Source organism: Enoplosus armatus, chromosome 8 (genome assembly GCF_043641665.1).
Source record: "Enoplosus armatus isolate fEnoArm2 chromosome 8, fEnoArm2.hap1, whole genome shotgun sequence".
NCBI classification, from domain to species: Eukaryota; Metazoa; Chordata; class Actinopteri; order Centrarchiformes; family Enoplosidae; genus Enoplosus; species Enoplosus armatus.
Window position 1 is genome coordinate 248,370 of NC_092187.1, and position 23,825 is coordinate 272,194.

A 23,825-nucleotide genomic window follows, 5' to 3' on the forward strand; every position below is an offset into this window, starting at 1 on the left:
TAGAATATAAAAGGTAAAATAAAAATAAGATAAGATAAATAACAAACAGTGTAGTGACCAAAATAAAGTGTCCAGTAGGGGGTGGGTGCGTTAATGTAACGCAGGGGGGACAGGGGTGATGTACGTTAATATAACGTATAACTTGTGTTTGTGTTCGGGGGGGGGTCAATGTAAGTTCGTCAGGTTGACTGCAGAGGGGAAGAAACTGTTTTTGTGGTGGGAGGTTTTGGTCTTGATGGACCGCAGCCTCCTGCCAGAGGGGAGGGGGTCGAACAGATGGTGTCCAGGGTGGGAGGGGTCAGCAGCGATCTTCCCTGCTCTCCTCAGGGTCCTGGAGGAGTACAGGTCCTGAAGAGATGATGTTCAGCTCCCTCAGGAGCTTGACGGAGCTTGACGGACTGGTGACTGGAGGTGCAGCTGTTGGTGTACAGGGAGAAGAGTAGAGGAGAAAGAACACAGCCTTGAGGGGAGCCGATGCTGATCGTCCGCGAGTCTGAGACGTGTTTCCCCAGCTTCACGTGCTGCTTCCTGTCAGACAGGAAATCTGTGATCCACCTGCAGGTGGGGTCAGGCACGTTCAGCTGGGAGAGCTTGTCCTGAAGAAGAGCCGGGACGATCGTGTTGAAGGCAGAGCTGAAGTCCACGAACAGGATCCTGGCATAGGATCCTGCGGAGTCCAGGTGCTGGAGGATGAAGTGTAGGGCCAAGTTGACGGCGTCGTCTACAGACCTGTTGGCTCTGTAGGCGAACTGCAGGGGGTCCAGCAGAGGGTCGGTGATGGATTTGAGGTGGGACAAAACCAGGCGTTCAAATGATTTCATGACCACAGAGGTCAGGGCGACGGGTGTGTAGTCATTTAATCCTGTGGGCCCTGGTTTTTTGGGGACGGAGATGATGGTGGAGGCCTTGAAGCAGGCTGGCACGTGGCATGTCTCCAGTGAGGTGTTGAAGAGGCTCTTGGCTTGTAGTTGGTGATCTGTCTGAGCCCCCTCCACACAGAAGCAGAGTCGTTGGAGGAGAACTGGTCTTGTAGTCTCTCTGAGTACAGTCGTTTAGCTTCCCTCACCGCCTTGCTAAACTTGTACTTGGCTTCCTTAAACTCTGCTCTGTTGCCACTCTTAAACGCCTCTTCCTTTTCCAACCTCAGCTGTCGCAGTCTTTCTGTGAACCAGGGTTTGTCGTTGTTATAACTCACCCTGGTCCGAGTTGGTACGCAGCAGTCCTCACAGAAGCTGATATATGAAGTCACAACCTCTGTGTACTCATCCAGACTGTTGGTAGCAGTCCTGAAAACATCCCAGTCAGTACAGTCCAAACACGCCTTCAGGTCCTCTGCAGCTTCACTGGTCCACTTCTTCGAAGTTCTCGCAACAGACTTAGAAAGTTTTAATTTCTGCCTGTATGCAGGAATCAGGTGGACTATGTCATGGTCAGAGTGTCCCAATGCAGCGCGGGTGACGGCGTGAAAAGCGTTAATGACTGTGGTGTAACAGTGATCCAGAGTCCAAATATACAACTGAGCGCCACAGGAAATCATTCCTGCCTGTGGCCATCAAACTGTTCAACTCCTCCCTCAGAGTGTCAGACACTCAGAAGAAACAGACTGGAAATCTGGACCTGCTTCTACATATACTACCTCACTATTACTTATTCTTAAATGTCAGTGCAATACATATATGGTCAAACACAATAGTGCAATACATACAGTGCATCCGGAAAGTATTCACAGCGCTTCACTTTTTCCACATTTTGTTATGTTGCAGCCTTATACCAAAATGGATTAAATTCATTTTTTTCCTCAAAATTCTACACACAACACCCCATAATGACAACGTGAAAAAAGTTTATTTGAGATTTTTGCAAATTTATTAAAAATAAAAAACCTGAGAAATCACATGTACATAAGTATTCACAGCCTTTGCTCAATACTTTGTTGATGCACCTTTGGCAGCAATTACAGCCTCAAGTCTTTTTGAATATGATGCCACAAGCTTGGCACACCTATCTTTGGGCAGTTTCACCCATTCCTCTTTGCAGCACCTCTCAAGCTCCATCAGGTTGGATGGGAAGCGTCGGTGCACAGCCATTTTCAGATCTCTCCAGAGATGTTCAATCGGATTCAAGTCTGGGCTCTGGCTGGGCCACTCAAGGACATTCACAGAGTTGTCCTGAAGCCACTCCTTTGATATCTTGGCTGTGTGCTTAGGGTCGTTGTCCTGCTGAAAGATAAACCGTCGCCCCAGTCTGAGGTCAAGAGCGCTCTGGAGCAGGTTTTCATCCAGGATGTCTCTGTACTTTGCTGCATTCATCTTTCCCTCTATCCTGACTAGTCTCCCAGTTCCTGCCGCTGAAAAACATCCCCACAGCATGATGCTGCCACCACCATGCTTCACTGTAGGGATGGTATTGGCCTGGTGATGAGCGGTGCCTGGTTTCCTCCAAACGTGACGCCTGGCATTCACACCAAAGAGTTCAATCTTTGTCTCATCAGACCAGAGAATTTTGTTTCTCATGGTCTGAGAGTCCTTCAGGTGCCTTTTGGCAAACTCCAGGTGGGCTGCTATGTGCCTTTTACTAAGGAGTGGCTTCCGTCTGGCCACTCTACCATACAGGCCTGATTGGTGGATTGCTGCAGAGATGGTTGTCCTTCTGGAAGGTTCTCCTCTCTCCACAGAGGAACTCTGGAGCTCTGACAGAGTGACCATCAGGTTCTTGGTCACCTCCCTGACTAAGGCCCTTCTCCCCCGATTACTCAGTTTAGATGGCCGGCCAGCTCTAGGAAGAGTCCTGGTGGTTCCGAACTTCTTCCACTTACGGATGATGGAGGCCACTGTGCTCATTGGGACCTTCAAAGCAGCAGAAATTTTTCTGTAACCTTCCCCAGATTTGTGCCTCGAGACAATCCTGTCTCGGAGGTCTACAGACAATTCCTTTGACTTCATGCTTGGTTTGTGCTCTGACATGCACTGTCAACTGTGGGACCTTATATAGACAGGTGTGTGCCTTTCCAAATCATGTCCAATCAACTGAATTTACCACAGGTGGACTCCAATTAAGCTGCAGAAACATCTCAAGGATGATCAGTGGAAACAGGATGCACCTGAGCTCAATTTTGAGCTTCATGGCAAAGGCTGTGAATACTTATGTACATGTGATTTCTTAGTTTTTTATTTTTAATAAATTTGCAAAAATTTCAAAAAAACTTTTTTCACATTGTCATTATGGGGTGTTGTGTGTAGAATTTTGAGGAAAAAAATTAATTTAATCCATTTTGGAATAAGGGTGTAACATAACAAAATGTGGAAAAAGTGAAGCGCCGTGAATACTTTCCGGATGCACTGTACATATGTATATATATATATATATATATATATATATACACATACATACATATACATTGCTATTGTATATATTTTTTACTTTTATTTTTCATATTTGAAAATATTGTAAATGTGTATATTTTTATTTTCTATTTCTCATTTTTATATTTTTTACATACTTTCATTTCTAATTTATGCTGCTTTCTACTCTTGAATGGGAGCACCGGTACTGTACAATTTCCCCCTGGGGATCAATAAAGTATTTCTGATTCTGAATCTGATTCTGATATCCAATGTTATCCACATTCCTTTCAGTCCATTCTCTTTTCTGCTCCACAAGTGGCAAGTCCACATTGGGATGAAAATTACCCCACACAATATTTAGCCCATAATCTAACCCATTTAAACCATATTCGACTGCTACTGTATCAATATTCCAACCAAGTCCTTTACGTTGTTGTGAATATTCCCAACAACCACACAGCACATTTGTTGCAGGTTGTTCCTCATCAGATCCCTTTAACTTAACCCAATATGCTTTAAACAGTCTATGGCTCACAACGATGCCTCCTCCAACCGGGTTGCCAGACCTTGTTGCTCAAGTCACTAAACTGTAATTACAATTTGAATTGTTAATTATATATACACGCGAAAGGTTCATAATTAACAAACCAATCCTTCACTTAAAAACTAAAATGGCATCTAATCAACTGTATTCAGACATGGTTGATTACCAAAATTATTCTAGACAGATAGAGGTTTTTCTGCAGCCTGGCAACCTACAGCATCGACAATACCTCCCATTCAGTCATACACAAATGTCATGAATAAGCCATATATGACATATTTGATGAGCCAAAGAAAACTTGTTTTAATCTTATTTTATTAGATGATTAGATGCATAAAAGAAAATCTAAATTTCACAAAAATACAACACAAAATGCAAGACAACTCACATTTATCCACGTCACCTTACATCAGCATAACATTACAAATGATGGGACCTATTAATCCATTCTTGAATATATGAGATATGCACATGTATACATAAACTATAAGCATGACTGTAAACATACATGTATACAATGTTCAGTATGTACTTCAAGGCAAACATTCTCAAACGATAACTTCAATAACTCGCGTATGAGATTAATTGTTTATTTATGTACAATGCTTGTATTACAAGTTTTTCATTTCATAATAACTTCACATGACACTGCAAGAAAACAAACAGAAAATGTCTTTTGTAAGACTAAGATAGCTTTTTTGACCATTACACACATTACTGGACGTTCTTTTAACAAATCCTTCCTGTACACACACACACACACACACATATACCATGTTAACACATTTTAGAGGTCAAAGTGCACTGCTGCTGCCATTGCAGCACAACTGAGGCAGAGGTGATTAGTTGGTCAATTATTTAAGGGAACCGTTAAGTTTGTGGCCATCATCAGTGTCTATCTTCAGGTAGTCTGACTCACCGGATGTAGGCTGTTGGGATAAGACTGCCATTGGCCAACTATTTCAGTCTGCGTGTTACCGTTTTGCAAGGGCACAGTCACTGCATCCTGGGCTTAGCGCTGTCCAAGACGATTGTGATTGGTTTAAAGAAATACAAACAAGCCAGAGCGTTTTTTTCTCCTGTCCCAGAATGATAATGGGTTGAGCTAGACCTTTCTCCGAAGTGTGGAGATAGGTCTGGCTATGTAAGCCAACTATTCTCCTATACTGGGCTGAGGACCACCATTAAGTTAGGGCGTATTGGATTGCTTTTTTTAGTGTTTAGTTCCCTCCCTCCACAGAGTGATACCTTTTTGCCCTCATTGCCATCCCAGCCTCGTAGATTGCTAACTGCAGAGCTGCTCCGGCTGGTGACTTAGAAAAGCCCTCCTCTGAGATGTAGTTTATCTTCAGGTAACCCCCCGGCCTATGCAGAGCCACTCCATGGAGGTGGGAGAAGAGCAGCGGTAAGTCACTTGTCAGCGTGTAGTGAGATACCAGCCTCAGCTCAGTGGGAATGTCTGTTTCCTCAGAGTACTCAAAAATGGCCGCCATGTATTTGGACATGTCCTGGCCCCTGGCTTTGGCTCGTCCCACCTCCTCTCCGACAAGTCTGATGGCTACATCAGAGCTGAAGGCGTTGGACCCAAAGTCCAGCCCTCTGTCTGCCTCATCTTTGTTGTCACCCTCTGGCTCTGGCTTAGGTCTGCGATTGAAGCCCCAAGAACAGATCACCAAGATAAAGTCGCTCTCCCGGATCTGACGGCAGTGCCAGGCCATACTGCCCTCCTCAGCCACGCTCAGAGAGTCCCACAGGTCCAAGCACACCTGGGAAGAACAAAGGAGAACACTGTCACGACAAAGTGTTCTAATAACACATTTTACACACCCCTATTTCATATTAAAGAAAAGATTGAAACACAGAAATTGTCAATATAATAATTAGCTTTGTAAGATGACAGTTATCCTTTTTTGTATTTCCGTCCTAGCCTTGTGGACAGTGGACCCTTGGGGGCTTACTGGGGTGGGGGGTGGGGTTTCCCATCCAGTCTACATGTGTTTTGTGGACTTGGAGAAGGCTTATGACCGTGTCCCCGGGGGGTCCTGTGAGGGGTACTGTGGGAGTATGGGGTCATCGGGGCCGTTGCTACAAGCCACCTGGTCCTTATATGTATATGTGTATATATATATATATATATATACTGTATATATATATATATATAGTGCAAGCTGTATCTGTATATTCTGCACAAAAGTCAAATACGTTTTCGATGGGTGTCCCTTGTCACAGATTCTGTTTGTGATATTCATGGACAGGATCTCAAGGCACAGCCGGGAGAGGAGAGTGTTTGGTTTGGGGACTTCAGAATTGCTTCTCTGCTCTCTGCAGATGATGTGGCTCTGTTGGCTTCATCAGATTGTGACCCACAGCATGCACTGGGGCGGTTTGCAGCCGAGTGCAAAGTGGTCGTGATGAGAGTCAGCATCTCCAAGTCCGAGGACATGGTTCTCTCCTGGAAAAAGGTGGATTGCTCCCTGCCTGAGCAATCTGAGTTACTGCCTCAAGCAGGGAGTTCAAGTATCTCGGGGTCTTGTTCACGAGTGAGAGTAAAATAGAGCGTGAGATCGACCAGCGGATTGATGCGGTGTCAGCACTAATGCAGGTGTTGTATTGAACTGTTGTGGTGAAGAGGGAGCTAAGCCGGAAGGCAAAGCTTTTGATTTACCACTCGATCTACCTTCCAACCCCTAGCTATGGTCATGAGCTTTGGGTAAGGACCGAAAGAATGAGATTGGGTATACAAGCGACCGAAATGAGTTTCCTCATCAAGGTGGCTGGGGTCAGCCTTAGAGATAGGGGGAGGACCTCAAAAGGGATCCGAAGGGAGCTCGGAGTAGAGCCGCTGCTCCTTTGCATCGAAAGGAGCCAGTTGAGGTGGTTCGGGCATCTGATCAGGATGAATCCTGAGCGCCTTCCTTTGGAGGATTTCTGGACATGTCCAACTGGTAGGAGACCCCGGGTTAGACCCAGAACACGTTGGAGGGATTACATATCTCATCTGGCCTGGGAACGCCTCGAGATCTCCCTAGAAAACATTGCTAGGGAGAGGGATGTCTGGACCACCTTGGTTAGCCTGCTGCCACCGCGTGCCCGGCCCCGGATAAGCAGTAGAAAATGAATGGATGGATGTATTCATAATTTGTTTCTGCCTGTCCGATTCCACTGAATCAGCACACCTGTAGGAAAAGGCATTAGAGCCACGACATGTCATGTCCACTACCTGAGTGGCCATGTGTTGTTGTATGAAGGCCCCTAACTGCATGACAGCTTTGACATGAGCGGGCCCATCATAACTGCTGTAGCAAATCAGAAGACGAGGAGGGGTCAGCCTGTTTCTGGGCAATGCCATCACTTCCTCCTGAGTCCCGCTTTCTTGATGCTGCTTGATAACATCTGAATGGATGAAAATAAGAAATCTGGTTGTATTTCACATCATGCCAGTAATGGAAAAGACAGAACAGAGGTACAAGAAAGGTTCTCTGTCAAATGGTGTAAAATGGATTATTATCATGACTTATTTTGATTAGCTTTCATGAAATGCAAGCAGTGATTTTACATGAAGTATTTGGTTTGTCTTCGCACCTGGTTTTATGTCAAGTTTCTTCATCTGCAGCTTGGGCCTCCTCCTGGTGAGAGCAGCCAGTAAGACTACAAGTATGGCTACCACAGCCAGGCCCAGTGGAAGCATCAAAGCCCAGGAGAGAGTGACAGAGAGTTGCAAGGCACCTTCTGAGGAGTGGGGAGTTGTGATTACATGATAATTCAGTGACAGACCTTAAAGAAGTAGTTTGACATTTTGGAAAATGCGTTACTAATTACTGCCGAGAGTTAAAATGAGATGATTGATACCACTGTCATGCCTGTGTGCTAATTATGGAGCTAGAGCTGGGAGTAGATTATTTTAGTTTAGCATAAAGACTGGAAGCATAATAAGAATATTTCCCCAAATTCCAAAGTATTACTTAAAGGGATGAAAGACTGATGGGATTGATCACACATGTATTAAATATACACAGACTGTATTCATGGTCCAACAGACACTTAAATATTATATCACTTATATCTCCACAACAAAATGAAAAGAGAGGTTTGCATAGCACCTACTATGATGCATAGTGATTGTGTGGATCAGCAGCAATAAAACAACCTCCCCCACCTTTTTGAATGTGCATGACTTGAACACTGAATGTTTTCCTCACTGCATCCACTTCGTTAGCTGCAATCTGTGAAACAAGAAATGTTGAGCATGACAGTTCATTCTTGACCTTGTAGATTGACAAAATAAACTTCTTTTGGGGGCCACTTGGGGGCAGCGCAACAAGCTGTAAACAAAACACTGACACATCACCTTATAAAGTTGATATATCGACTGTGTTGGCTAACAGCCTATTTATCCAGAAGACATGGAGCAACATTAGCATTAATTTGGGGTTGTGATGATGAATGCAAGTCCAATATTCACTCTCCTTTTATCTCTGTTTTGCTCTCCACCAGCTCTTGAGGGGAAATATCTGGCTAAATGCTAAATGCCGATGGTTGAAAATTAATGCATAAAATATATAGATAGTCCATATAATACATATTTTTTGAGACTGGTATTTCAATATAATTTATTAAACACAAAGCCCCTGAGATTAGGTTGAAAACAGTTGTAGTTTTATATATTATGCAATCAGTGTTAAGGATAGAATAGTTATAATCCACTTTTATTTTACCTCACAAGTGTAATTGGTTCCTTCTTGAAGGCCATTCAGCTGATAGCTGTGATGAGTTTTGTTGTTGGTGGAATTCTAAGGAAATTAAATACAAGTATTCAGTTCACTTAATTATCAAATAGTTCCGTAATACACATAATAGAAGCAAGGCATTGGCAAAATATAAAGCTGCAGAAGTTGAAACAACTCACAGGTGTTATGTCTGTGTATTTCATTATGCCGTTTGCGTAACACAGTGAGAAGTAGCTTCTGATGCCCAGGTTCGGGGGAGCCAGGTTAAAGGTCACTATGATGGCAGTCCCTTCATGTTGGACCTCAATATATTTGGGATACCAGTCTACAACCAGACCATAAAATATTGACATGATGTCAAGCTGATCATAAGAAGAAACGGTAACGCTTCATTTTACAGGTCCGCAAATTTCATGATAAGTAGGTGATAATTACATGCATACATACATTTCAAGGAAAGTAATACGAAGTTAACTGATATCTAGATAGTTCCTACTAGCTAAACCCTGTTCCGTTGCCATCTCATCTGTCTCCGGTTCTGGTGCCCATTCCGGCGCCACTCCCCCACTGGGTCCCCCCACCCCGGACTTGAAAACCTTCTCCTCCTGCAGGGCCAAAGCTCCTGTGCTAGCTTCCAGACCCTTGTCGGTAGCACAGGGAAGACTTTGTTTTCCTCCTGGGCAGATCGACTTCAGGGCTAACCCCCTTCACTTTTACCCAACAGCTGGGAAGCAAAACGCAGGAATTTCTTGGTTATTGAAGAGCTGCAGCATTTATTCATGGATTGATAGATTTTCAGCAAGTTTAACTTTTGTGAAAAATCGAACCGCAACTGCTTATTAGGAAAGAGCACAATATAATTCTTAAATAATTTTGCAGTAATTTTGGACACATTTAGGGGTAATTTGGGGATAATTTCAAAGAAATTTCAAATACGTAACTTGCTAATTATCACCTACTTTCCATGAAATTTGTGGACCTGTAAATTGAAGCATTACCGAAGAAGGAAAACATTTATTGTTATACCAGACTTTATTTGGGAACTATGAGAAATTCTCACCTTTTTTGCACTGCTCAAGACCGTTCTTCTCTGCACATGCTGCAAAACCAGCGCATATTACTATAAATTCACCATTGTTTTGACAATAGTCTTACTGAAAGATATATGATGAAAAGGGCAAAGTTTAGAGAGCAGAGAGCTTTCTGGGGACAGAGCAGGAGATGTCATTATATGTACAGTAAATAAGCCAAGAGAAGGAGGGATTTAGATTTTGAAGGTTACCCTGAAGCAACCACAAAGTTCACTGAAACTGTGTGTGTGTGTGTGTGTGTGCTTTATGAGATAATATCTAGTCTAGAGCTTAAAGTAGTCTTACAGCGTGTGGAAAAGATCTTGCTGTGGTAGAACCTCTCCCACTCCTCAGGCACTGGCAGAGCCATGACGGTAACAGCATACTGGGACCCAAGGGAGAGGCCGGGGAAAGGGTCTGACTTGTACACCTGCAGAATTCAGTGGCAATTATGACTTCAAACACACTGCACACTTATCTGATAAGCTGAGATAAGAGTTTTTGACATATTCTTTATTAGTGGTTAAATAGAACGGCTTTCTCATACAAAGTCTCATATATATTGCTGTTATATATTATATATATTCATCCATCTATTTGCTATACCCACTTATCCTTGAGAGTCACAGGGGGGCTACAGCCAATCCCAGCTGACATATGTTTATCAACACTTTCCCCAAAGAATTGTTGAGTCGAGTTGCCATTTTATGTGATGTGACGTTGTGTGTTTTTGATTGAATTTGAACTTTTTACTTACTTTTTTGTAGGATGATTTGATTTGAGCATATGCAGATTTGGATATGAGACTTGGACTTGGTTATGGTCAGATTTGCCTCCCAGAGTACCAGAATACTAGTACAGAGTGGTCATTGCAGCCTGTAGCTCTGGTACTAACTTGTGGTTCTTTCATGAAACATTTACCATTAAATAGATATCACGTTTTTTAAAACATGATCCCTGTCTTTCATAGGCAACAATATGGTGTTTATGCATTGCAGTTCTTAAAAGTCACTTGTTGGTTTAACACTTGCTACACTTTAACAATTTCACACTTTTCTTTATTGTATGATGACGCCTCAAGGACATGTATGGATGTGTTAATGACCTTTGGTATGGTCCAGAATACTTAAATAATCTGTTGATTTCATGAGTCTGTTCTTAAAGCTGTGTTATTATTGGTTCTGTTAGTTAAATTATAAAGCTTGTATGTAAGGTGAAGCATGCTTTAGTGAAGTAATGCTAGATTAAAGCTGCATTTCATGTGTGATTTGTGCTATTTTCCAATGCTTTATGCGAATACATATTTCATATACATATTCTATAGGTGAGTTCAAATGCTCACCTATAGGACTCCATTAGAGATTGTCATTAAGTTGAGTTAAAAGGGTTAAAAAGTGGTATTTGAGTATAAATGATAGTAATGCTAATTCATTTTCAATCTAAAGCATATAATCCAAGGAAAATTGTAAAGCTATTGTGACATATTCCATCAGGATGTTAAAGTAAATGGACTCAAATGGTCTCACATATATAGTGCTTTTCAACCTTCATGGTTCCCACAGTTTTGGAGCTACAGCACTGTGTGTCATCTATAAAGGTTTTGTGAAGAGTTAGACCATCATTCAGCCAGGGATGCTATAGGACATAGTTTTTACATGTAAAACAATTAACACAATATACGTTATATTAACGTACATCACCCCTGTCCCCACTGCGTTACATTAACGCACCCACCCCCTACTGGACACTTTATCTGGACACTTTACTTTATTCTGGTCACTGCACTGTTGTTATTTATCTTATCTTATTTTTTATTTTTATTTTTATTCTTATTCTTATTTTAGCTTTTATATTCTACTTATTTGTTATCAAAACAATAGCACCTTCAGACCACAGCAAATTCCTTGTAATGTATGTTACTTGGCAATAAACAGTTTCTGATTCTGATTCTGATTCTGATTACAGAAACCGAAATGAAGCAGGTGGATAGCAACTTGTTGCCTAGTAATGGGCAAATTGCACTAATCTGTTTCTAATATGTCAGACATAAAATGCATCGTCGTGGGACATAGTGACGCAAATATCTCTTCTTTGAAACTGGCAGATTACATATAAAATTAGACAGATGAGTTGTGTACACAGGGTTGAGCAAAAATGATTTGTTTCAAAAACAAAATCAGCCCCATACAACCTATAGTTATCAAAATAAGGGTTATTAGAAACCTCACCGTTTTCATCGTTTACCAAGTCAAACACAGTAATGTGTGTTCCTTTCATTGGATTAAGTGTTAATGTGGTTTAAATGTATGCATGTGGAGTTCCCACCGTTGTGAGCATGTCCAATGGTGTATGGTGTCATAGTCCTTCAGGACATTCTCATAACAAAAGGCTAAATAACAGACTTCCTGTGACGTTGCCTCTCGTGTGATAATTACAGCTTTTGAATGATCTTGATGAGCTTGATAAAATCATAAGGGCATATTTTCAGTTTTTCTGAAGGATGATGTCACTGTTATCCCACCCAAAATATAACATAATTTCATAAACACCAGGTCATAATGTGAGAGTATGTCCAGAAGCTAAAAGATACTGGCTGCTGGTGTGTCTTCCCAGGGGAAAGTCTTTGGTCTTTGGGGTGGGAAAGATTTAAGATCCACTCCCTGATGAAATAATCTGTAATCAAAATGTAAATGTATTTATATTCAAAGTATTGCTTAGTTGTTTGTTGTTGAGAACTGCTTTTAACAAGAATTTGCGTTAAAAGTGGCATTCTAGGCAGAAAAAGAAGCACAGACCAAAGCGAGCGGGGCCCTTCCTACCCTTTGAGCATGTGAAGCCGGGATGGAGAGGTTACGGTGGAAGAGAAAGAGCTGACAGGCAACACCAGACCCTCCCAAAGCCTGGAGGGACACCTGAAAGCCTCGCAGGAAGGCGATGCCTGCAGCAAACACAAAAGGACAGCGTGAAGTCAGTGTCACGGACTCGGCAAGCCATCATCTAAGTTGCATACAAACTCCAAAGTCAAATGCATGTGTGTGCTGCTTGTGTTACACCAGTTCAGTGCATGCTCAATTAAACTTTTAACAAGAAAGTCTGTTATACTGTCACCTGTCAAAGCCTGGAATAATTCAACGAGCTGTCTCTCATACCTGTACTTAGAAGCATTCTCATAATGCAAGGCATAATTTTCGCCTTTCAAAAATAATTCACTGTATGTCACCTGAAGTAAATCTTCTTTATGTCAAACCCTGATATGACAAATTATTTGGGGGACGTAACTCCTGCCTGACATGGTATTTTAATTTCAAAACTGGCTACAGTCTTAAAAACTGACCAAACAACTGTATGACTTTCGCCCCAATTTAAAGACATGCTATGTATCCTTATCACAACCGCATACAGAAATTGGCTTTAGAATATAGGATGAGAGTATTTCGTTGTCAATCTGTATCAACATACCATAGTAACTGGGCTTCCAGGAGACAACCATTGTGTCATATTTGGGGTTTGGCTCATGTACAAACTCAATCTTCACATCATTTGGTGCTTGGACATAGTGCTGACAGATTTTAGGGTCTCCTTCTCCTAGCAACTCAAAACATGGCCATGGAATACAACCTGAGGAGAAATAACAATGACACATAGAATATCAAAGTGTTTTGCTGCAAAAGACATTCTCAGTACATGATGATTTCTTGACAGTGCACAAGTCAGCAATCAATACATTTCTGGATATCTAATATGAAAGGAAACAGGATGTTTTAGCAAGACCGGGCTACAGTCATGCTAACGGCTATGAGGTTGTACTTGTTAGCATGCATGGATAAGCGTAAATACAGTAAGATTGTTATTCACGTCGGCGGTAATGACTCCCGGTTACGCCAATCGGAGGTCACTAAAATTAACGTGGAGTCGGTGTGTTCGTTTGCAAAAACTATGTCGGACTCCGTAGTTTTCTCTGGGCCCCTTCCCAATTTGACCAGTGATGACATGTTTAGCCGCATGTCATCATTCAACCGCTGGCTGTCGAGGTGGTGTCCAGCAAACGATGTGGGCTTCGTAGATAATTGGCGGACTTTCTGGAGGAGACCTGGTCTGATGAGGAGAGACGGCATTCATCCCACTTTGGATGGAGCGGCTCTCATATCTAGAAATCTGACCGACTTTATTAGTGAACCAAAACCGTGACAACCCAGAGTCCAGACCAGGAGGCAGAGTCGCAGTCCTACACGCTTCTCTGCGCTTCCATTAGAGCAGTTACCCACCCAACACCCCATAATGACTGTGTCTGCCCCCCGACCACTTAAATTAATTCAACCAAAGTTAAACAGGAGAGGAGTCATTAATAAAAACTTAATAAAAATTAAGACCACTACTGCTATAGGCCAAAACAATAGGAAAATTAAGTGCGGACTGTTAAATATCAGATCTCTGTCATCTAAAGCTGTATTAGTAAACGAGCTAATATCAGAGAATCATATTGATCTACTGTGTCTGACAGAAACCTGGCTGTGTCATGAAGAGTATGTCAGCCTGAATGAATCCACTCCGCCCAGTCATACTAATACTCACATCCCTCGAGGCACCGGCCGAGGAGGTGGAGTTGCAGCCATCTTTGACTCAAGCCTGTTGATGAAGTCTAGACCTAAACTGGATTATAACTCATTTGAAAGCCTCGTTATGAGTCTCTCACTCCCAACCTGGAAAACACTGAAGCCAGTCTTATTCGTTATAGTCTATCGCGCTCCAGGTCCATACTCTGAATTCTTATCTGAATTCTCAGAGTTTTTATCAGGTTTAGTCCTTAAAACAGACAAAGTCATTATCGTAGGGGATTTTAATATTCATGTGGATGTTGATAAGGATAGCCTTGGTACTGCATTTACCTCTTTATTGGATTCGATTGGCTTCTGTCAGAGGGTACAGAAACCCACTCACTGTTTTAATCACACCCTCGACCTGGTTCTGACATATGGACTTGAAATTGAACATCTAACTGTCTTTCCACAGAATCCTTTGTTATCGGACCATTATTTAATAACTTTTGAATTCCTATTACTGGACTACACGCCATTAGGCAAAAAAGTCTACACCAGATATCTATCTGATAGTGCTGTAGCTAAATTTAAGGAAGTGATTCCTTCGGCATTAAATTCAATGCCATGTCTCAATACAACTGAGGACTCCTATGCTAACCTTCGTCCCTCTCAAATAGACAATGTTGTTGACAGTGCTGCAGGCTCAATGCGATTGACACTTGACTCTATTGCCCCTCTTAAAAAGAAGATAATAAAACAAAGAAAGTCAGCTCCATGGTATAACACCCAAACCCGCAAATTAAAGCAAACAGTGCAGAAACTTGAAAGGAAATGGCGCTCCACCAAACTAAAGGAATCACGTTTAATTTGGCAAGATAGTCTTAGAACTTATAGGAAGGCCCTCTGTAAAGCCAGAGCAGCCTATTACTCATCACTAATAGAAGAGAACAAGAACAACCCCAGGTTTCTCTTCAGCACTGTAGCCAGGCTGACAGAGAGTCACAGCTCTATTGAGCCATGTATTCCTATAACCCTCAGCAGTAATGACTTCATGAGCTTCTTTAATGATAAAATTCTAACTATTAGAGACAGAATTGATCACCTCCTGTCTTCAGGTGGTATCCTACCTTCAAACACAGGAATCTCAGAAATAGCTGTAAAACCTGATGTATATTTGGATTGCTTTTCTCCCATTGACCTTCACCAAATTACTAAAACTATCTCTTCATCTAAGCCATCAACTTGTCTCTTAGACCCCATCCCAACCTGGCTGCTCAAAGAGGTTTTACCTTTAGTCAGCACTTCTTTACTAGACATGATCAATCTGTCGTTATTAACCGGCTACGTACCACAGTCCTTTAAAGTTGCTGTAATTAAACCTCTTCTTAAAAAGACCACACTTGATCCAGAGGTTTTAGCCAACTATAGACCTATATCTAACCTCCCCTTTCTCTCCAAGATCCTTGAGAAAGCAGTCGCCAACCAGCTGAGTGACTTTCTACATGACAATAGGTTGCTTGAGGACTTTCAGTCAGGTTTCAGAGCTCATCATAGCACAGAGACAGCACTGGTGAAAGTTACAAATGACCTTCTCACTGCATCAGACAAAGGACTTGTCTCTATACTTGTTTTGTTAGATCTTAGTGCTGCATTCGACACCATTGACCATCATATCCTATTACAGAGACTGGAACATTTAATTGGCATCAAAGGAACCGCACTAAGCTGGTTTAAGTCGTATTTATCAGATCGATCTCAGTTTTTACATGTTAACGATGAATCCTCCATGTACGCCAAAGTCAGTCATGGAGTTCCACAAGGTTCTGTGCTTGGACCAATACTATTCACCTTATATATGCTTCCTTTAGGGGATATTATTAGAAAACACTCCATACATTTTCATTGCTATGCAGATGATACCCAGCTATATTTATCGATCAAGCCAGAAGAACCTCATCAGTTAGCCAACCTCCAAGCATGCCTTAAGGACATAAAGACCTGGATGACCTGTAATTATCTGATGTTGAACTCAGACAAGACAGAAGTTATTGTTCTTGGCCCTGAACACCTCAGAAATACAATATCTAAAGATATTGTTACCCTAGATGGCATTGCCCTGGCCTCCAGCGCCACCGTGAGGAATCTCGGAGTTGTCTTTGATCAGGACATGTCCTTTAACTCCCACGTAAAACAAACGTCACGGACTGCCTTTTTTCACCTCCGTAATATTGCAAAAATCAGGAAGATCCTGTCTCAAACAGATGCAGAAAAATTAGTCCATGCATTTGTCACGTCTAGGCTGGATTATTGCAATTCCTTATTATCAGGCTGTCCCAATAAGTCCCTGAGGACTCTCCAGCTGATCCAGAATGCTGCAGCACGTGTACTGACAGGAACCAGGAAAAGAGATCATATTTCTCCTGTATTAGCTTCTCTGCACTGGCTCCCTGTAAAATCTAGAATAGAGTTTAAAATCCTTCTCCTCACCTACAAAGCTCTTACTGGTCAGGCACCATCATATCTTAAAGAGCTCATAGTACCTTATTACCCCACTAGAGCACTCCGCTCCCAGAATGCAGGGCTGCTTGTGGTTCCTAGAGTCTCCAAAAACAGAACAGGAGCCAGAGCCTTCAGCTATCAAGCTCCTCTCCTGTGGAATCGGCTCCCAGTTTGGGTCCGGGAGGCAGACACACTCTCTACTTTTAAGAGTAGGCTTAAAACTTTGCTTTTTGATAACGCTTATAGTTAAGGGCTGGCTCAGGCCTGCCTGGACCAGCCCCCTAGTTATGCTGCTATAGGCCTACACTGCCGGGGGACTTCCCATGATGCACTGAGCTTTCCTCCTCTCCCTCTTCATCTTTGCACATTCATCACAGTCCAATGCATGTTACTAACTTTATTTCTTCCCCGGAGTTTCTTTGTGCTTTGTCGACTCGTAGGTCGCTGTGGATCGTGGTCCTGGTACGCCTGGGTGCTGCTGCTGCCATGGGCCCGCCTGACTCCCATCACTACCGTTATTATGTTTAGTCGTAGTTCTGTCACTATTAAAGCTCCTATTATTAATCTCAGCTAATATTACAGCTATTTCTACTGTTAGTGCTGCCATACATCTTTGCCTACCTATCTGTCTGTCTGTCTGTCTGTCTATCTGTGTCTCTATGTCTATCTCTCTGTCTCTGTCTGTCTCTCTCTCTTTCTCTCTCTCTCTCTCTCTCTCCCTAAAACCCAACCGGTCAAAGCAGATGACCGCCCACCTAGAGTCTGGTTCTGCTCAAGGTTTCTGCCTCTTAAAAGGAAGTTTTTCCTTGCCACTGTCGCCAAAGTGCTTGCTCATGGTGGGAACTGTTGGGTCTCTGTAATAACATTATAAAGAGTCGGTCTAGACCTGCTCTATTTTGTAAAGTGTCATGAGATGACTTTGTTGTGATTTGGCGCTATATAAATAAAATTGAATTGAATTGAATTGAATTGAATGCAAACATTTACGTCCATATTACTATGTTACTCGCAGATCTCAACCTGGTCCTGCTGACACCAAAGTATGTCCCCCTTGTCCAACTGCAGCCTGCAGCCTGCAGCCTAAAGAGCTCGTAGTACCCTATTATCCCACTAGAGCAGTGCGTTCCCAGAATGCAGGGTTATTGTGGTTCCGAGAGTCTCCAAAAGCAGAACGGGAGCCAGAGCCCCTGGGGGACTCCGGTGTTCAGCACTAGAGTGGAGGAAGTGTGCCAGCCATTCCAAACTGTCTGGGGTCTGTTTGTGAGGAAGTCAGTATACATACATACATACATACATACATACACATATATATATATATATATATATATATATATATATATACACATATACACATATATATATATACAGTGCTTAACAAATTTATTAGACCCACACCCAGTGTAAGGTGTTTGCCACCGCTGGCCTAAATTAACAGTATTGCTGATTACCAAAATATTTTCTGTAATGGTTAATCCACCAGTATGTGCAAGCCAAGCTCTTTAATCAAAATGATACCTTTAATGCTAAAATATAATTATTGTTGTTATCCATGAATTTTCAAATTTACTGTTTTACAAAAAAGCAGAAAAAAATTGTAAAGCACATTATGATTTTTTGGTTGAGATGCCAAATTACAGTTATTTACTTGCATTCCTGAACAGAAAAATGTGTTTTAGTGGTTGCAAGAATGCAAGCTGTTATCAAGGCCAAAGGAGGTCATACAAAATATTAAGATTTTTGGTTAATATATGTGAATAAGGACTATTTAGTTGTTCCAGTTTGTTATTTGCCTAATAAATAACAATACAATTTTTAGTTTGAAACAAGTTTTTGACAGATTTCTAAAATATTTGTGTTTTCTCATTTTTATGACAGGTGGTCTAATAAATTTGTTAAGCACTGTATATATATGTATATATACATATATACACATACATATATATATATAGGTATGTATATATATATGTATATATATCAGCACATCAACACATTTGCTGATGTACGATGTCACGAATAATATGGCAGTTACTGTGTCAGTCTGTGCACTCAAAACAGTCCTGTTGAGCTGCTGTAGCTTCATCTGTACACACTTTTAACGATTAACTATCCAATATTTATTCATCTTAATATATCAGTCTGGAGTGGTGAACTGACCGACCAACCGATAATGCCATCCCTAAAGCCACATCGCATAATTGTGGGGTTAGTTGCCGTTAATCCAGTTGGCCCTACCCTTTCTGTATTTGCTCTTGAGACTAGCCTGTGTTCAAATCCTAATATGAAGTGCAAACAATGTGATATCTGTTCATTACGATGGTGAAGTATAGCTTCAAGTTAAGGACATGCAGGACAGAGACCTAGGGGGAACAACATCTGCCAAAATATGTCTGTCTAATTAGTTTTAAGCTGCAGTCAATGCTTTAATGCAGTCTTAGGGTAAATAGTCCACAGTCATGCAGAATGCAAACATTTACAGGTGAGCTCCAGTGCAGCCTGTCTGAATAAGACTTACTTCCAAAGGCTCCGATAGAGTTAAAACCCAGAGCCCTCTTGACATCAGCTCTGGTTATTCTGCAGTATTCACACCCAGGTCCTCTCTGCAGAGGAGAAGGCAAAAACGAGTTTAGACTTAGTTCACGTTAGGTGAACAACCTGGACAAATGAAGGTCAGCTAATTTAAAATCAAACTGCAGCACAAAAAAAGATATATGCACACAGTTGTACACACCAACAAAAACAAAAGACATTTTTGTTAACCTGAATTTAAACATCACATTGGTTCATGTGGACTGTGTACATTCCCTGTTCAACTGCTAGGAGTAAGGGGGACTGGGTCCCAAGAATGTGAAAGAACACGAAGTGGGAAATTAGGAATTAATAGTAGAAACAAACTAAGAAAAAGATGGTACATAAAACAAACTATAATTAAGCTGTTAATAACACCATTAAAAGACATGTAAATGTTTTAGAGATGTGTTAATTCAACGTAATGGTTATTTAGCAGGCTTTAGTTTGTAGTGTTGTTGATTGGGGCTGCTGTTCTCGCCTCCCTACACGGGCTCCCTGTTAGCTATGGAGTTAAGTAAGTCCTGTCCCCATATCACAGTGCTAGAGACCTGACATCCTCTGACAAAAGAAACCTGTCTGTCCTGAGATCCATTCCCCTCATCCTGCAGCACATTTGACCATTTCTGTTGAGGCTTAAAACACACTTTTACGATTTGGCCTTTAACTGTGCCTATCCTGCACTTCTACGTTCTTCATGTATCAGAATCAGAATCAGAATCAGAAATACTTCATTGATCCCTGGGGGGAAATTGTACAGTTCTCCCATTCAAGAGTAGAAAGTAGCATAATTTAAAACTAAAAGTATGTACAAAATATAAAAATAAGAAATAGAAAATAAAAAATATACACATTTACAGTATTTAAGTGAACAATTAGGTAAAAAAATATATGCAATAACAATGTATATGTATGTATGTGTTGCACTGAAGTGTATGACTATATATGTATTGCACTTATACTACCTCACTATTTATTCTTAAATGTTTATGTGTCTGACACTCAGAGGAAGGAGTTGAACAGTCTGATGGCCACAGGCAGGAATGATTTCCTGTGTCGCTCTGTTGTGCATTTGGGAGGAATGAGTCTCCCACTGAAGGTACTCTTGTGTCCGACCAGTACGTCATGGAGAGGATGTGAAACATTGTCCAAGATGCCCCGCAGTTTAGACAGCATCCTCCTCTCTGACACCACCTCAGAGAGTCCAGCTCCACCCCCACAACGTCACTGGCCTTGCGGATCAGTTTGTTTAGTCTGTTGGAGTCCGCCACCCTCAGCCTGCTGCCCCAGCATGCAACAGCATAGAGGATAGCACCGGCCACCACAGACTCATAGAACATCCTCAGCATAGTCCGGCAGATGTTGAAGGACCTCAGCCGCCTCAGAAAATAGAGACGGCTCTGGCCCTTCTTGTAGAGGGCATTAGTGTTCTTTACCCAGTCCAGTTTATTGTCTATGTGAACTCCCAGGTACTTGTAATCCTCTACAATGTCCACACTGACCCCCTGGATGGAAACAGGGGTCATCAGCACCTTGGTTCTCCTCAGATCAACAGTCAGTTGAAGATGGCAGGTCTCTGTGCAGTAGCTGAAGTCCGTGGTGTAGACGGTGAAGAGGAAGGGAGAGAGGACAGTCCCCGGCAGGGCCCCAATGTTGCTGACCACTCTGTCTGACACACAGTGCTGTAAGCGCACATACTGTGGTCTGCCAGTCAGGTAGTTGACAATCCAGGAAACGAGGGGGGCATCCAACTGCATCTCCGTCAGCTTCTCACCCAGTAGAGCCGGACGGATGGTGTTGAACGCACTGGAGAAGTCAAAAAACATGACTCTCACAGTGCTCGCCAGCTTATCCAGGTGGGCGTAGACACAGTTGAGCAGGTAGATGATGGCATCCTCCACTCCAAGTCGGGGCTAGTAGGCGAACTGAAGGGGGTCCAAGTGTGGCTTGACCAAGGGCCTGAGCTGCTCTAGGACGAGTCTCTCCAGGGTCTTCATGATGTGGGAGGTCAGTGCCACGGGTCTGTAGTCCTTGGAGCCACTGGGTCGCAAGAGTGCCGTCAGCCTGGGGACTGGGGAACGAGGTGTGAGGAAAGCTCTCACAGGGGGGTGGGGGGCTGTGAGGAGCAGGAGGGGGGGGGGGGGGGGGGGGGGGGATAGGTGAAGGTTGGAGGCAGACAGTAGAAGAGTCATGGGGGGGTTGAGCAGGGCCCACAGAGTCAAATCTGTTGAAAAACAGATTCAGTTCGTTGGCCCGGACCACACTGCCTTCAGCTCCTCTGTTGTTGGTCAGCCTGTAACCCGTGATAGTCCTCATTCCACTCCAGACCTCTCTGGTGTTGTTCTGCTGGAGTTTCCACTCCAGCTTCCTCCTGTACTTCTCCTTGGCCTCCCTGATCTTTACCTTCAGTTCCCCCTGGATCGTTCTCACCTTGTCTCTGTTGCCAGCTCTGAAGGCCCTCTTCTTTTTCTTCAGTATGGCCTTGATGTCCTTTGTCACCCATGGCTTGTTGTTAGAATAACAATGGACAGTCCTTGCTGGGACAGTGGAGTCCACACAGAAGTTGATGTAATTCGTGATGCACTCTGTGAGCCCATCAATGTCCTCTCCATGCGGCTCACAGAGCGCCTGCCAGTCAGTCACCTCAAAACATCCCTGAAGTGTCTCATAAGCCTCCTCTGACCATCTCCTCACTGATTGTATGTATGTATGTATGTATGTATGTAATGCTCAATGTGTAAAATGTGGTTCCAATTCAGTGTCAGCTGCTACTGGTTTCTGTGTTGAATCCGTTGTTGTCACGATGTAACTGAACCAGCTGAAACAAATACATAGTAAAGGCATGAATCATCTGTTCAGAATCCTATTGCGTGACTTACACTGCTTTTATGTGGAAACCTACTTCTAACAGAGTAAACATAACAATTGAAGAGGTATTCATGTCTATATTGCCGACTTGCCCTGCAGGTTTAAAAACCATAACTAGACTAACAGGTGGAGAAAATGAGAGAGGAAGAAATACTGCGTCTCCCTCAGGCATGAGAGAAAATGTGTGTATGTGTGTGTGCGTTTGGTGGTTCACACAAAGGTAGTTAAACTGTCAAGTGAGGTAATGGCCATCAGAAAGTCTTTGTGGCCTAAATACTTACTTGCACGCAAGCTGATGACAGAACATAATTAACATGCATGGCACACATGGGAAGTCCTCCGCTGACACGCTCACAATGTAGGTAACATTTCAATACACATACAGGACACACAGTGAATCTAGTCACACATGTACAGTCTGTAGAGCTATTCTGTGATCCTCCTTTGAATCTGATTTTGAAATACTGGTTTTTAACATAAAACAACAAGACATGAAAGAAAACTGCTGTCAAAATGACACTGTGAGCCAAGTTTGCCTTAATGTTTTCTGCAGGAAATTGTCACCCCCATCACATTGCTTTTTTTTGGTGCTTTTTTTTTGAAGTAGAAACACTGAAAAAAAAACCCCTGAAAAATAAACATCATTTTGTGTAGCAGAAATGTATTTCTTCTGCTCTCCCTTCAGATGACCCCTCAGATGTATTTTGTGACCCTTTAAGGGGGACCTGACCCTCAGGCCGGGAACCACTGCTTTAGGTTATGACTGGGTCAACCAAAGAGTGACTTTCTGACACAAAAAAGGCTGGAATATCAGATTAGAAGAAAAAAAAAATGTATCTTTTAATGGTCAGCTTTATCTCGTGATGCCTTGGGGGTCCTAAATCCTCGGTTGGGAACACTGATCTAGGACAGTGCACTCAATATCACAAATATGATAGCACTTACAACTGCATCATCTGTATTTTGGTGTACTTTATATGTCAATATATACAATTTTCTTTCAGGTTTCTAGATACAATTTGTATGGCAACTATGGAGGAAACAATCTGATTATTATTGAGGTTAGTGTTTCTGGAATATTGACATGTTTAAAATAAACCCTATGTATGTTCATGATCATATGTATTCCACAGGGCACTGTAACAGTATAAATTAATCTAATGTCTGTACAGTTTCTGAAACATTTACCCCATCTAGATTAGCATGACGTCTATTAAACATCAAGTCCATGTTTGTTGTCTGAGCAGGAGTGCTTACCAGCTCCTCCGCTGTATAGCCAAAACAAACAATGTCAACAGATGCAGCTGGAGGGGAAGCAGCATGTTTACTGGCAGAGCAGACCTCTCCAGACGTATATTCCAGGTCAGCTGTAATGTTTTAGTAGTTTAAGTCTGACTACATATAAATCCTCCTGGATTAGAAATCCCAAAATGAAACGAGGAAATGAATGTTGATACAATGTCGCTGTTACAGAAGATCCAGCTCACCTGTCGCAGACAGTCCAGTGTGCAGTCCTGGGGAGTGATGGCAGCAGCTGTGAAATTATCCTGAGCTCCGAGTGGCCGACCAAGTGCCAGGAGCTGCCACAAAACAAGAGCTGCCTTCCACATGCTGCTACAGCCAGCATGACATTGTCCAACTGTAAGCACTAGACCTGAAACTCTCTCTCT

General features: G+C 42.4%; 1 protein-coding gene across 1 annotated transcript; it reads right to left on the reverse strand.

Annotated features, from left to right (window-relative positions):
* Positions 1-4,186: 4,186 nt before the first annotated feature.
* On the reverse strand, positions 4,187-23,824 carry LOC139289138 (interleukin-17 receptor D-like). Its single transcript, XM_070910661.1, has 12 exons — positions 23,643-23,824; positions 19,235-19,319; positions 13,145-13,303; positions 12,505-12,623; positions 9,992-10,115; positions 9,676-9,714; positions 8,795-8,940; positions 8,604-8,678; positions 8,045-8,111; positions 7,471-7,617; positions 7,109-7,281; positions 4,187-5,654 (listed from the first exon to the last, which is right to left on the reverse strand). The coding sequence occupies exons 1-12, from the start codon at positions 23,763-23,765 to the stop codon at positions 5,109-5,111; spliced, it is 1,803 nt and encodes a 600-aa protein (XP_070766762.1). The 5' UTR covers positions 23,766-23,824; the 3' UTR covers positions 4,187-5,108.
* Between the last annotated feature and the right edge of the window lies 1 nt (position 23,825).

Bases quoted from the DNA above. Each gene is read 5' to 3' on its own strand.
- LOC139289138 (XM_070910661.1), bottom strand. From the start codon at position 23,765: ATGTGGAAGGCAGCTCTTGTTTTGTGGCAGCTCCTGGCACTTGGTCGG. The intron at 13,304-19,234 runs GTAAGTCTTATT...ATTTCTCCTCAG, and splicing joins CTCTATCGGAGCCTTTGGAA to GTTGTATTCCATGGCCATGT. The intron at 9,715-9,991 runs GTAAGACTACTT...CTGGTTTTGCAG, and splicing joins CAAGATCTTTTCCACACGCT to CATGTGCAGAGAAGAACGGT.